This window comes from Cynocephalus volans, chromosome 8 (genome assembly GCF_027409185.1).
Source record: "Cynocephalus volans isolate mCynVol1 chromosome 8, mCynVol1.pri, whole genome shotgun sequence".
Lineage (NCBI taxonomy): Eukaryota > Metazoa > Chordata > Mammalia > Dermoptera > Cynocephalidae > Cynocephalus > Cynocephalus volans.
In genome coordinates this window covers 106,446,737-106,461,412 of record NC_084467.1, presented here as the reverse complement: position 1 = coordinate 106,461,412, position 14,676 = coordinate 106,446,737, and the positions used below count along the sequence as shown (strand labels likewise).

General features: G+C 43.3%; 1 protein-coding gene across 17 annotated transcripts in view; it reads right to left on the bottom strand.

Moving 5' to 3' along the window:
• Positions 1–14,676, bottom strand: part of PDE4DIP (phosphodiesterase 4D interacting protein) — a 181,160-nt gene that overhangs the window by 26,364 nt on the left and 140,120 nt on the right. For 15 of the 17 annotated variants that reach the window (XM_063106508.1, XM_063106509.1, XM_063106514.1 and 12 more), the window contains 9 exons: positions 14,055–14,490; positions 13,009–13,201; positions 11,740–11,856; positions 9,974–10,502; positions 8,250–8,485; positions 7,153–7,204; positions 5,822–6,045; positions 5,027–5,179; positions 2,835–3,020 (listed from right to left, as the gene is read on the bottom strand). In XM_063106508.1, coding sequence (XP_062962578.1) covers positions 2,835–3,020; positions 5,027–5,179; positions 5,822–6,045; positions 7,153–7,204; positions 8,250–8,485; positions 9,974–10,502; positions 11,740–11,856; positions 13,009–13,201; positions 14,055–14,490 — 2,126 coding nt within the window. The remainder of the gene's footprint in view (positions 1–2,834; positions 3,021–5,026; positions 5,180–5,821; positions 6,046–7,152; positions 7,205–8,249; positions 8,486–9,973; positions 10,503–11,739; positions 11,857–13,008; positions 13,202–14,054; positions 14,491–14,676) is intronic. The other 2 variants (XM_063106518.1, XM_063106523.1) reach the window with 1 other exon arrangement.

Genomic DNA, 14,676 nt, shown 5'->3' with positions numbered 1-14,676 from the left:
TATGTGGCCCCAATTCCTCCATACTGAAGAACTCTGCTGAGGCTGGGGAAGGTTCTATGTAAGGCAAGTGGTATTTTGGATCCCATCGAATGTGATTCAAGGAACTGCAAAATGTCATCACTCTTGTCCAGAGAATCATTGAACACTATTTAAAGGAGGGAGGTAGGACCTTTCATTTCACAGGCTGATGCCTTCATGGATCCTATGAAACCACAGGCCTTCCTCTTGAGCCCCATCATCTCTGTTTCTATGTAAAATGCAGCCCAGAATGGGACCAAAGAAAGAGAGTTAGGCAGGGCCATAGTTTAGGAAAAAAATTCAGAAGTCTTCTTTCTTCCAGGGATTATCAACACAGGTAGCAGAACAGACAGATAGCTCCCCCTAAGCAAACAGGAGTGAAGTCTCCATTTTCTACAACCAAGTCAGACTCCTCAGAGGGGTTAATGCAATTGCCATTAGCCAATTTTTATCCCCATTTGTAACTGGTTCTCATATTTGACTACATACGAGAATCACCTGAGGAAAGGTTAAAAAAAAAAATACTGATACCTGAGCCCTTAGATATTTTGCCTTAATTGTTATGCGACACATCTTGTGGATGTTTTAAAATCAATCTAGGTGATTCTAATAGGCAGCAAAGTTTGAGAGGTATTATCATGGGTCTCTCCTTCTCCAATTTGTAAAATACTAGATGTTCATTAGGATCACTATGAGTTAGAGGGAGATGAAAATTTTAAGTGCCTAAATTTTAGTATGGATTCAGTAATGGTAAGATTTCCTACCTCTTTCATATCCCCATCAACCCCACCCCAACACAAGGCAAAGGGAGAAATCAGTGGTTGTAGGCAGTCAGCTTACTTTTTAACCAAGGTCATGGGAGGTTCCAATTCTATCAGTAACAGTGATCAGTATTCTTAAGTTTCACTCTCCCCTGGCAACACAATGTAGAGCACATGCCCTAAACCATGCAAAGACACCATACAGACTCTTGCACAAGGAGATTTTAGCCCCACAGACACCTGAGAAATCGCCATGCATGACTGTTGACATGGAAAATTGGTTCAGAGCAAACAACGAGCACTGGTAAGCAATGGTCCCTTGGAGAAGACCATGCCTTCAGTAGGAAAAGAAAGAGCTATAAGCTTCCTCGCCAAGGCTGGGACCATCCAAACTCTGGTCAGTCACCTCAGACTAGATGTGATCCCAATTCAGGGCACAACAACAGACCCATTTTCATGCACAATGCTCTCCTTTCAACCTTCCCTTGCAACAAAGACAAGTTGACAAATGTAGAAAGATAAAGGAAAAGAAGGCAAGGGAAAGAAATGGAAGCTCGAGAATTCTCTTGCCCTTTTGGCATGGAACACATTCGTTACACATCAACTGTTGGTGCCAGAACTGCTAAAATAACAAGTTTTAGGTTAGAAACATCAGCACCTTCCACTGGTCTCTAAAGAGAGAAAAGATTGTTGCAAGTTGCCTACAGTTTGTACCACTGAGCTCAGCCCTACATTCTTAGCAGGATGGTAACAAAACCATCCTAACAAAAATTGGTATAATGAAAACATGGAACCTGGAGCAGAAGACCAGATTCAAGCCCATCTATCTCACTTATGACTGATCTTGAACAAGTAACTTCACTTGAACAAGGAAGCCCTCAATTGCTGTACCTGTGTAAAGCTAATAAGCAGAAGAGTTAGCCTTTTAGACTACCATGCTTACGGAATGTACAAACTCTCCTGAAAATGGTCTTGGTCTAGCTGGTTCTGAAAATCAAACTGGGGGAAGACTAGACAAAGTATCTATTTTCAGAGTCAACAATGACAAAAAACAGTCTGGTCCAAATGGCATTTGGGGCTTCAGAGATACAAATTCTTGTCTGTGGTCTTGGGTCACTGGACACCCTTGGCATGATGACCCTTGCCATCAATCTCTGTCTCACCCAAGCTTCTTCAGAGGCACAGAATGTGGTTTTAAGGTGATTTCAGACTGTTTTTCAGGTTTTTTAAAAAGCACTACTGGAGAGCAAATTCATCATGTGAGGTTTTTTTCCTTCTTTTTCCCTGAGCTAGAAATGAACACACACACACACAGAAAAAAATGTATGATGAGGCATTTGGCCTATAAAAATACATCAAGCCATTTTATGAAAGATTACTATTCACCATTTTTGAATTATGTGACTACACAAAATCAACTATCTTTGGAAGTCAGAGGACAGAATTCACAATCAGACATCACAGCCTGTGCTTGTGATCCTAGCTGCCCTTGTGTCACCTGTCCTGGGGCAGGGATGAACCTCGTACAATAAGAAAAGGGGATCTGTCACCTCCACTCCCAAATCTCTCTACCACCACCCCTTTTTGCTCCAACCTAATGATGTCAGGAACTGAACTTAATTAAAAGCACTTCACAGCAGGAGGATATAATAGCCACAAAAAGGAGCCCACTGAATGTGACCATCTTTTTCACGGTCCCATTATCCTGCATAGGTAAAGCATAAAATCTCTCTCTCATCCCCTACCAGTAAACATTTCACTAGTCTGTCAGGGATTCAGCATGCTTGGTAGTATCTAACACTATCAATAGTGTATGAGCCTGAGGTCTAGAGCCTCCTCAACATATATATCCTTTAACTGATGAGACACACATGCCCAAAAGATAGCAGTAAGTACATTTCCAGAAAAAGCAAGCAAAGCTTTCCCTCAGTCTTCCCCTTATAACATGTGACCCTAGGTGGCTTTTTAAAACTCTGTCATCAAGCCAAAGCCATGCAGAGCAAAACCATGTGGGGCTGCCATTCACAAGCACACAAATGCAGTGGAAGTGCTCACTTTCTCCCAACTGCTTCTGCAGCATCTGCAGCTCCTGTTGAGCCTCGGCCAAGGAGACCACTGGTGTCTCACAGCAGCCAAATAGGGGAGGGCCAGGGGGCCTGAAAGGCGGGCAGCTGGATGGAGCTGAGGGCAATGGTGCGTGGGGGAAGGTAACCAGCTTGGGTATGGAGTTAAAATGAAAGCCTAAAAATAGAAAGTTAAAGAGAAATGAGACACATCATTAGAGAGAAAGTGAGAGAAAAGAATGGGTAAAAGATTAAAAACGTGAAGTCTTCCCCTGACTAGACATCACTTAATGTAGTACAGACTGAGACAGCCGAGGGTGATCATTGCTACCAAAGAGGCTGGCATGGCTGATCCCTCCTCCTTTTCCTCTGCTGGGGCTATTCTACATACATATTCTATGTTCACCTTGAAAGCAATTGGCTACAGAAATCAAGATGACATTTCTGAGCCCCACCCCAGCAATCCTGGGCATGGACAGGTCAGGATGGCTGTGCCTAAATGCTTTCAAGGGTGCTGCTCCCAGCATGTACAATTTTTGCCCCTGGGACAAGACTCTCCCTACACCTAATATTCCTCCTCTGAAAGCATCAGGGCCCATCCTGAGAAGGGCAGGAGACAAACTTCAGAATCCCAAATCAATGTGTTCATTCACGAACTGAAAAATAGACGCCTTGAAAGAGTAGCTTAGACACAAAAATAATGGCGTTGGTAGAGTGGCTTGCAAACCTGTCTTGGCATTCAGATCATTTAGGAAAAGCTCTTAAGACATGCAGATTCTTTAGGCCTTAATGCAGACTTATAGAATTACAGACTCTGGGAGTAGGCCTTGGAAATTTGCATTTAAAAAAATCTTCCCAGGTGATCATTAAGCAGCCTATTTACAGACATGTCTTTAGGAACCCTAGAAATTTCCAATGCTTGAATCTGTTTTCTCTTTCTTGAAAACATTTACAGGGCAGGTAGCCAATGGAGGGAGCAGAAGCCAAGACTGACCTCTGGGGAATGTGTAATGTAGAGATTACATTCTAAAACACATTCCTTGTCGATGATGCTGACACCATGTAAGACAGCAAAGACACCCAAATTACCAAGTAATACAGCCCAGGCATCCTTTGGGGAGGCACTCTGACTTTTTTTTTTTTTTTTTTTTTTTGGTGGCTGGCCAGTACAGGGATGGAACCCTGGACCTTGGTGTTATCAGCACCAGCTCTAACCAGCTGAACTAACCAGCCAGCTCAGGCATTCTTTAAAACCCTTGACCTCCTACTCTGTTTGAATCCAAAGCATTTAAGCATATGTCTACAGCTCTGGGCAAACAGCTTTTCCCCATGATCTCCTGATCCAGGTGCTGCCTACTCTGTCCCAGAAACATTGAGCCCAGGCTCAGAAAGAGTCGGAACACTTTCTCTTCCTTAAGATTTTGGTTCAGTTGCCCTCAGGAAAGATGAGGGTGGCAGAAAAAAGCACTGTGGTGCTTTTTGGGAGCACCTCTACCCCAGTCCAACCTCACCACAAACCACACTGAAGGCAGCAAGTTATGGCAGGAGGTTGGAGGTAAAGATAAGGTTTGCTCCTTTCCTGCCATCCCTGATGCAGAGCTGTGCGTGAACAGTATACCTCCTGGCAACTAAACAGAGGCATGTAAATGAAATGTGCCCTTCTAATTGCCCCCAGGATATGCACCATGTACATAGTAAAGACTGCAAATCCATGAATAGTGAAGCAATGTGAACAGAATCTTGTCTGAGGATGCTGAAGCAAATGAAGTAGCACCTCCTACTGCAGAGGATCACTGTGCAGATTAAATGGGTAACATGTATAGGGGATCAGTAGATGTGAATTTCTTTTCATTCTTTGGCTGTTGTAATCCTGGGAGAAACATTTAGCATCTTTGCTCTCCAGGGTGAAATGAGAGAAAGAAATGAAAATGTGCATTTAAAAATGATTAGCCAACTGTTAGTCAAAATCAGTATGTAGATCAAAGCCTATTACTTATTTTCTAAAATATTTAAAACAAACAAAAAAAACCAGACACAATTGGTGAAAGAGGATGGTCTCTTGATTTTGTGTAGGATTTGATGCACACAGGCCCTTAACAGTCCAAACCTGTGTCCCGAAAGAAAAATCAAACAGGCAGCTGAGGGACAGGAGATGAAGCTACTGCCCCTCTGGCTGCTGCATACCTGGCTTGGCCTGGCTGGCCTCCTTGGGGGGACTCTGGGGGGCTGGCAAGCTGATAGGGTTGCTGTTGGATTCGGCCTTAACCCCCTGAGATGCACTGGTTGCTGATGGTTTAGAAGACAATACAGCAGAATGACTCAAATGATGGATGGAATCTATAAAACCCATGAATGAAAGAAAATATTTGGTGTTCTACAGAGAACTGGAATCCTGGCCTTATACTTAACCAGAGGTACCACAGCTAGAGTCTTGCTTTCAGGGAAAGCACCATGAATAAGTACTGTTACCAATGTTCATTTTTCTTGCTTGCATACAGCTCCTTTAGTGAAGCAAACCACCTTAGGGGTGATAGTGGGGCCCAGAGCCCTGAAACCATGAAAATGGCACCCCCAAAATATTAGGCAAGACTGGTAACATCTGAGGACACCCACTGATACTCAGGGGACACAACTCTGGAACTGTAAGTAGCAAGATAATTGCAGGAAAGATATGATGTTCCATCTGATAGAAGGAGATCTATCAGAAAGATTCAGTGGGGAAGAAAAGTCTGCCATGATCTTCTCATTCTCCCTACTATGGATCACCTTGGGTCCAACAGTACGTACATGCTGGTGAAGGCCAGAGTGACGGAAGTAACTTGTAGAGTCAGGAGCAGAGCAAATATCCTGACCCACTGGACCTGTGCTTAGCACTTGGTCCTAGCTTGATATACACCAAGGTAGAGCCCAAAAGTCCTTGCTCCCAAGGTCTTCTCTCCATCTAGATAAAGATGGTACCACTCAGAAAGTGGAGGCTACCTGAGTGACCAGATGAAGCTTTCTTCTCTTCATAGTGTGTGTACTCGCTGGCTATGTCCATGTCAGAGCAGGCTTCCAGCTCATCGGACAGGAAGGAGGTGCTGCTGTGAGAGCAGTGGGAGTCAGACAAGGCATGGCTGCTGGGGGGTGTGAGGGACTGGGCATCCAGCTTGGCCTGAAGGACTTCAATCACTTTCTCCTTCTCCTGCAGCTCCTTGCTGAGCCTGATGGGAAGAGGGCAGAAAACAGGTGAAAACAAGGTCACCCAGACCAGGTAGTTCTGACTAAGGCTCATAGGAAAAGCCACACAAGCCAAGATGACCATTCCTATAGAGAATAATTAAAATAACTCATCCTCTAACTAGAGATGAGTTATTTTGATTATTCTTTGCAGATGGAGACAGAACTGTAGCTACCCAGTGCACCAGCCACATAATCTACTGAGGATTAGCAGAGATGCAGCTAGCTCTCTAAGGCACTGCTGCTTAGAGTATAGTCTCCTGGAACAACTGCAGTCTGAGAACTCTTTGTTACCATCTCCAAGACAAGTGCAAAAACTGAAAGTAAGCATTGAGAAACATAGAGCAAAACATTGTCTTGACATCCAAGAGGATGATAAATGTAGTCATCTAGTTGATTGAAGTACAGACCATGGTATGTGTCTGTAATGGATTAGAAATGTAAACAAAAAACAAAAACAAAACACCTTGTCCTTCACCACAGATACTTTGAGAAGCACTTATGTGGTCTAAGGCACAGTCATGACACAGGGAGCTCAAACTGGTGACTATAATTGACTCTGAGTCCATATTTTATCAAGCGCATTATATGCAGTGACTCATTGAAAACTGGTTCCTGAGGCACCGTAGCCTCCCAGGGATCTGTACTATCTAGGCCTCTTTCACTAGATACTATCATATAATTCTTTTTTTCCCAAGGAAACTGGGTGACTATTAAACTAGCTGTGAACCCAACTCAGGACAAGCCAACCTTGCAAAAAGCTCACCCTAGTTGTTAAACACATGGGAGAAAGCAGGGAAGACCATGGGGGGTGCAGAAGACTTTTAAGACCTAGTTACTTCACTTTTACTTAGGTCAGACTGCTTCTAGGTTACTAAGCCTGGAGAATTAATGTACCAATGGAATTATACCGAAAGAAAATAAAGAACGTGACTAAAAACAACAGTAAGGTGTATAATGAATAAATGAATTCATTACATTCAGCATTTTCCTCCCCTTTTCCCCCACCCCACCCGATTTGTGAATTGTAGCCACCCTTGTCTCCTTGGGCCTTAGTCCTGATCCCTTTACCAGATTCTATTCTGAATTACCTGAGGGCCAGTGGCTCAAGTACAGCTTGATCTTTCTCACTTTTATGATCCTCTGTAATCCAAATTCAGAAAGAAACAGTAAGAAATTACTTCACACATTACAAATACAGCGGTCTAGTATTATATATAGTATATATACAGTATATACACAGAATAGTGATTACACTATGCCTACGTCCAGGATAATTATTCTGGGAGGCCTCAGGCTGTATTTTTAGAGAAGTGACTTGGCAGTCTCACCTGAATTCACCAGGTCGAACTTTCCTGACCTGGTGAGCACCATCATGACGTCCTCTGCCCTGAATCAGGGCAAAAGTTTAAAATGCCTTTTGTCCCATTGATCATAAGGCACTCGCCCAGCTGCCCTCTGGAACACTCCAGCCTCCAGGACCTGCCACAGACTGGCTCCCAGATACACGACTGTGTGTCCCATCATAGCTTCCATGTAGAGCCTGCCCTTGTGTCTGAGGGGATGACAAACAGCCCTGTCCTTGCCACAAGGAGATATGCTAGTTGGCCCCTAATTTTGATCCTGCTGTATTTGGATGCTGTCTGGAAATTCTAAGCAAAGGGCTCTAATAATAAGCTACATAGCCCTTGAACTACTAAAGTCAATGCCTAAACCATGTCCAAAAGAACATGGTGAATTTTCCATATTTGAAGTACATGAATGTACAATATCATGCAACAAATGAAAAAACGGAGGCACTGAAAGGATAAGTCATTTACCCAAAGTAGGTTGATGGCAGCATCCAGGCTACAGCTTGGGTCTTGCAATTCTTAGTTCAGGGCTCTTTTCACTATAACAAGGCCCTTCAATTCCATCTCCCTTTCTCCTCCTTAACATGATAGATGCTGCCTCTTGCCCCAAAGTTCACATTTCATGAGTGATAAAATTTCTATAGTTATAACCATGGCTTCTCCAACCATGTGTTTCCTCTCAATGCTCCCCACCAGCCAGTCTTGATCCTGTCATGGCCCCGAGGAGAAGTGGAAACAGGACCTTGGTTAAAAAGTTTCAGTGGAGGTCTGGTGGCCACCTGGGCCTGGGACTGTGGGAGTGACTATAGTATTACAAAGTCTTGTGGCCAACTTACTGGTGCTGAGTCTGCTGGTAAGCCTCTCTGTCAGCTGGCTTCCCTGCGCAAGTTGCTCCCGGAAGCTCTGCCCCAGGTAGTAGTCAATGTCATTGCTCTTTAGGAGATCCTCAAAAGATTTTACGGTATCTTTGGCATGCTGGGTGAGAAGGTAACAAATACCTCTCCCTTCTCGTATTTTTTGCCGTAGGTAGGATAGTTCTCGAGCCTGATCCTGAATCAGGGAATCATATTTCCTAATACAAGAAAGAGTAAGTATGGAAAAGAGTGAATGATATGTTATGGGGGCTTCTATAGAGATTGTTGTGAGAACATCTCTAAGGAACTCCCCTAAGTTGAATTTTGGCAAAAAATCAACAGGAAGTATTTAAGAGTAAATTCTGCTCTGAGAAACTATTGCATCAAAAAATGTAGTACGCCACTGTTCTTCAACTGTTTTATATATATGTTAGTTATATGTCCAAAAATAAATTGTAAATTCTGTGAAGGTAAAGACAGTGCCATATTTTAAATCCCTTACAGCACCAGTATAGTATAGGCTCACAGCAGTTACTCAATAAATACTTAGAATCACTTAATCCTAAGTTTAAATAGGACCTTCCATGTCTTGTACTTCAAACACCATCTGACAGTTAAACTTCTTCTCTGCTATGATGCTGTGGAAGACTATTTTGCAAAGATGGCTATTACATGATCTCCCATTATATATGCTCTTCTGCAGTGTGGCTTTGCCACTCTTTCATCTGCAGGTAAATGCTATCCTCCACCTTCTTAAATCTGGGCAGGCTCTGTGACCACTTTGACCAAGATAATACAGTGGAAGTGAAACTGTGCCAAGTCCAGGACTTAACTGGCCTGGCAACTCTCACTTCCTGCCTCTTACAAGCTGGCTGCCACGTAGAAGTGAAACTACCCTGAGACCCCATACTATGAGAAACCCAAGCCAGAAGGTGGGACCCTGGAGGACAAGAAGTCACTTGGAGAAGGTGAGAAACCAAGGAGCACAGAGTCACCAGAAATGTGGATAAAGAAACCACATCCAGCCCAGTCAAACCTTTCATTTGACTCCAGACCTGGCTACCATCTGATGGCGACCGCATGACAGACTCTGAGAGACACCCAGCTGAGCCCAGTCAATCCACAGAATCATGAGAGATGATAAATTATTGTTTGAAGCCACTAAGTTTTGGTGTGCTTTGTAACTTAGCATTAGATAACCAGGACAGATATCGAGATGGATATCTACCCAGTGTTTTTCAACACAGAGTATCAATAACAATAATAATTATGTGTTAGGCACTATACTAAGCACTTATATTAATTCATTTAAACCTATTAACCACCCTTTCTGGTTCTCTTAATATCTTTAATTAATAGGTAAGGACAAAGGCTCAAAAAGGTTAAGTAGGTTGCACAGCTAGAAAGTACGAGAGCTAGGATTCAAACCCAGGCAGTCTGACTTTAGTCTTATTGTTATATACCATATATACTGTCACTTTACTAATATATTCCCAGAGACCTGATATCTCCCAAACAGTGGGCCATGATCTGATGGCCTGCGGGTTATTTACCTGTCCTTCCTCCAGACCTATGTCTACCTATCATTTAAGTGCCCTTCTGATTACCCTGATATGTTCTCTATTCCAACTGTCAGGGCTACCCTACTCCAAGCACAAACTTAGACATCATCAATCAAGTAAGAGCCCCAACAGTGCCGTCCTTACCCAGGCCAGGAGACTGATCTCAGCTCCTCAGCCAGCTTCCCTTCCAGTCCGGTTCTCGGGAGCTGGGCCTCCAGCTGGGATACTCTCTGGATGAGACTCTCCAGATCCTTTTTAGCCTGAAGCCCTGGGGGATAGAAAGCCCCAGTGCCATCAGAGAGCCACCCCTCATCCTCATCAGTGACACTGTGAGGTGAAGACCCCTCGAAGGTGCTGACAGCCCTCAGCTTTCGGGGTCTTTCTAGACTAGATGAATAATCACTTGTAACTGAAAGGGACCGGACCCGGCTCTTGAGGTTTTGAATGACCTTGTTGGCATTCTGCAACTGGGCCTTCAGCTCTTTAATGTCCTTTTGAAGGACAGAGATGCCTCCCAACTTTCCATATGCCTGGAACTCTTCCTGCTTCCCCAGCTGGCTCTCCAAGAGCTTCTTCCCAGGAGAGCTGGCCAGTGTTGAGTTCAGGAGCCCCTGCTCAGAGCACAGCTCCTCCATCAGGATCATTTCCTTGAGGCTGTCATGTTCTTCACACTCTGAAAAAAAGACAAAGATGTCTTCCTGAATAATAGTCAGACGTGCTGCTGTGGCCACTCTGTTGAAGGGGAGGCAGATTGGGTTGCAAGGACTATAATTACTAGAGCAAAAGTTGAAGCAGTACTTTATTCAGCCCTGGCACTATATAGGCATTCAAATGTAGTATTCCTTATCCTTCCAACAGCCCTGCAAGTTAGGTATGATCACCTTCTATTTACTGACTGGGGAAACCAAAACTTACAGAGCGTTAAACTAGCTTGCTGTAGATCACTCAAACTAGCATCAAACTAGCATGTGGCAGAGCCAGAATTCAAATCCTTCAATGTCCTGTGTCCATTCCACACACATTTTTGCCTCTTATGTAAGATGTAATATATATGTAATATATAATATATATAGGGGTTATATATTTAGAATGGCCACAAGAACTCTAGGACAAGTTGTTCCTGCATGCTGCTCTCCAAATATTATAACGATTTAGAAATTTACTGGGTTACAATTAAGTGAAAAAGAGGCATAGGAAAATCAGACCTCAGAGAAATGTATCAGCATATTAACAATGGCTGTGTTAGGGTAGTGGTAGTCAGAATGAGGACAAACATACAGCATTTTACCAGGGGCAAGGCACTGTTCTAAAATGTTTTACAAGAATTTGCTCATTTGATTGACATTAGTACCCAATGAGGTAGGCCATTCCTTTATTACCACTTTAACAGATGAGGAAACTGAGGCACAGAGAAGTTCACAAACTGAGATTTGAACCAACCAGTCTGGCACCAGGATCTCTGCTCTTAACCACCACACTACACTGCCTCAGGGGTGAGTGAGGTTGAGTGTTTTTCTCCTCTTCTTGGTTTTGATTTGGTGGGTGGCCCTATGGTTATAGTCCTTTTATAATGCAAAACAATTTTTTTTTTTAACTTATGGTTTGCATATCCCCAAAAGCTCATCTGGTCTCTTCCTTAATAAGTAGGCTTTAGTATTTTTTTTTAATAATAACCAGTTGGATAGGACTTTGCTTTTTTCTATTAACAGCAGTATGCTCAAATTTTATAGAAATTCAAACTCACATTCACCCTCATTTTGGGCAACAGTTCTCCTTCAAACTTCCTGTCCTTCTCTGGTCCTGTGTCCCCTTCAGTCACAATACCCTCTCCAGCTCCTACTCATCAGATGTGGGATTGGCCAACAGCTGACTCCAGGGAGGAAAGGTGCACCCCACACCTGTGCTCTTACCGGGACTGGTGGTCTCCTCCCGCTCAGCCTCATTCTCGCTTCGGCCACAAGTCTCATAACCCAGGTCCTGAAGGTCCACCTGGACCTGCTTGCTGTCCTGCTTCACCAAGGATTCTTCTGCTCAGAAAGAGATAGAGCGTGTTACACAGTATCTGAATTTCCCACATACACCCTAGAACTCAGTGGCACATACCCTGGCCTTTAGGGGCAGGGAGCTCAAATCCAGAGTAGAATAGATGCTTCTTCAGACTCATGTAAGAGAAAAGACCATCTGCTCCGGGCAGCAGGACTTCTCTCCACCAGGATGAGTCTGTGTTTGCCACTGATGATCTAACCTTCAGATAACCTAGGCTTAGTTGGGACCGGACAACTATTAAGTTGGGTATTTCATACTATGATTTCTGGAAACCCCAGTGAAACTAGTAAGGGCTTTTATCCATGGGGGCTCAGTAAATGTTTAAATGGAGCCAAACTAATTTAGAGTCCAAGACAACTAGACCTGCACTGTCCAATAAGGTAGTTACTAGCCACATGTGGCTATTTTATATTAAATTAATTAAAATTAAATGAATAATGTACAACATGAGGACTATAGGTAACAATATTGTACTACATATGGGATTCATGCTAAATGAGTAGATTTTGGCTGCTCTTGGCACACACAAAAAATGGGTAACTATGGGAGATAATATATTAACTTGTTTCTCTGTAGTAACCATTTTACTATCTATATGTATTCCATGACATCATGTTGTATACCTTAAATATACAGAATAAAATTTATTTTAAAAACTAAATTAAATTAAACTTAAAATTTGCAAGTTGTACTAGCCATATTTCATGTGCTCAATAGCCACATGTGAGGTAGATATAAAATATTTCCATAACTGTAGGAAGTTCTACTGGATAGCACTGATGTTAGACCAACAATGATGATATGTTTTTGAAGAAGCTGATGTGGTGTAAAGAGAAACAATTAGTATATGTTGAGAGAGGTAAGGTACTTTATTGACCATACTAGAAATCAGCAAACCTAGATGTTAGCCCATTTCCTCCCTATACTCTTACTGCAAACTTTAAACCTTGCTTTATTCCTTTGATTTTCTCTGCCATCTGCAAAGCGAAATAAAATATCCACTTCCACAATTCTAGAACTATGGTCAGGATTAAATTTGTTTTGAAGTTGGGAAGAAAAATCAAGTCTGTAAAACATGTAGCTTCTCAGGGAGAAGAAAGACACTTTAGTAATAGTGAACATCTAAGACTTACTAAATATGACTCTGTATTTCTCCAGCTGGTTAGCCTGGGCTGAGACAGTGGCTTCTGATATCAGCAGCTTCTCCTGGAGATCTTGATAGCGTTGCCTGCATTGTGCCAGCTGGGAGTGCAGGTGCTTGGTGGACCCTGGGAGGCTAAATTCTGACTGAGGCCCAGGGTCATGGGCCTCAGACTGGTTATTCAGCTGTGAAAGGGTCCAATACAAGAATCAGGACAGTCTGAGATCGTCCCTCGTACAGTGACAGCCACTTCCCCCTCTGAGCCCTGTGGAGACTTTATTCTTGTGTCCCTCACAGCCCTTCCCATGCCATTTGGCAGTTACTTGCTTTGCAGATGGAGCTCCTGGAGAGCTGAGATAATGTTTTATTCATCTCTATATTTATAGCACATAGCGCAGTCCAATCAGTTCTACAGAGGAGCTCTCAATGAATATTTGCTCAGTGGTTTAAAAGAGAAGAGAGTAAAACCTTCACTCATCTCTCCATGCATTCCTATCCCAAGGGTCCTTGCAGAATCCTCTGCATTCTCCATTTTATTGAATCCTCAGCAAAGCTCCTTCCCTTAAGAGGATCCCAATAACCCCTCTTGAGGCCCAGGAACAGACACTTGTGATGAGCTGAGGCAAAATTGGCAGTGATAAGAGATGTCATTACACACTGCTTGTCCGGGCTGTCTCAAAACTGGATGCATCCTTATATTAAGGTAGTTGTCACATCCTATTGATATGGTATCTGTTTTTGTGCCATACTTCCTCTGTCACATTGAGTACCTCAAGGGCAGAGGTCAGGTCTTATTGCCCATTGCTTATGCCTAGTGTATTATCTGGAAAACTAAGTATTCAAGAAGAATTTATGAGATAATATTGTAAAAGTCTTTCTAAAGGCTAAATGTGTGTGTAATATTATTATCACTGCATGTGTACAAAGGTGTCCTTCTCTTGGTACCTCCTAATCCACAAGGTGGAACCATTTAAGGTAAAAACTAGTATCTCCAGCCCTTCTCCAAGTGTTTTGCATTCCATCCATGCCCACACTTACTTGGTGGGCATCAACTTTGAGGGCAGCCCCAAGGTCAAGGTTCTGGGGTCTGCTGCAAGGCCTCATGGTCACATCCTCTACCTCTTGGCATTGGTGCTTCCCAGGAGGACAAACCAGTTCCATGTTCATTCTGTCAATTTCCCTGGCCAGGTGCATAAGGAGCTCTGGAGTAAGTTTACTATTCCCTTCTTTGCTGCTCAACACCAGCTGTTCTTTGAGGAGGCTGATGATGTTGTGGGCACTCTTCAGTTTTCCCTGGAGCTTTCTCAACTCAGCCTGAAGGCTACTCTCATTCAGACCCCCTCTGGCTACCACAGTCTCCACCATCACCTCGCCCTTCTCCTTGTCTTCCTCGATCTCCCATCCATCAGACATTGCTTCTCCCATCTGCTCTTTCAGCTCTGCATTCTCAAGGCAAAGGCTCAGCATGGTGTTCCTGCAGGAAACACATATAATCAGGGGCCACATCTGGTCTTGACCACAGTTCTTAATAGTCCCTTTTACCCATATCTCAGTCCATGACAGACTCAGAGACACCCTGGAGCATAAAGTGACATTGGAAACCTACAACAACTTATTTTCTTGATGAGAAAACCAAGGCTCAGGAAGAGTCGGAGACTTG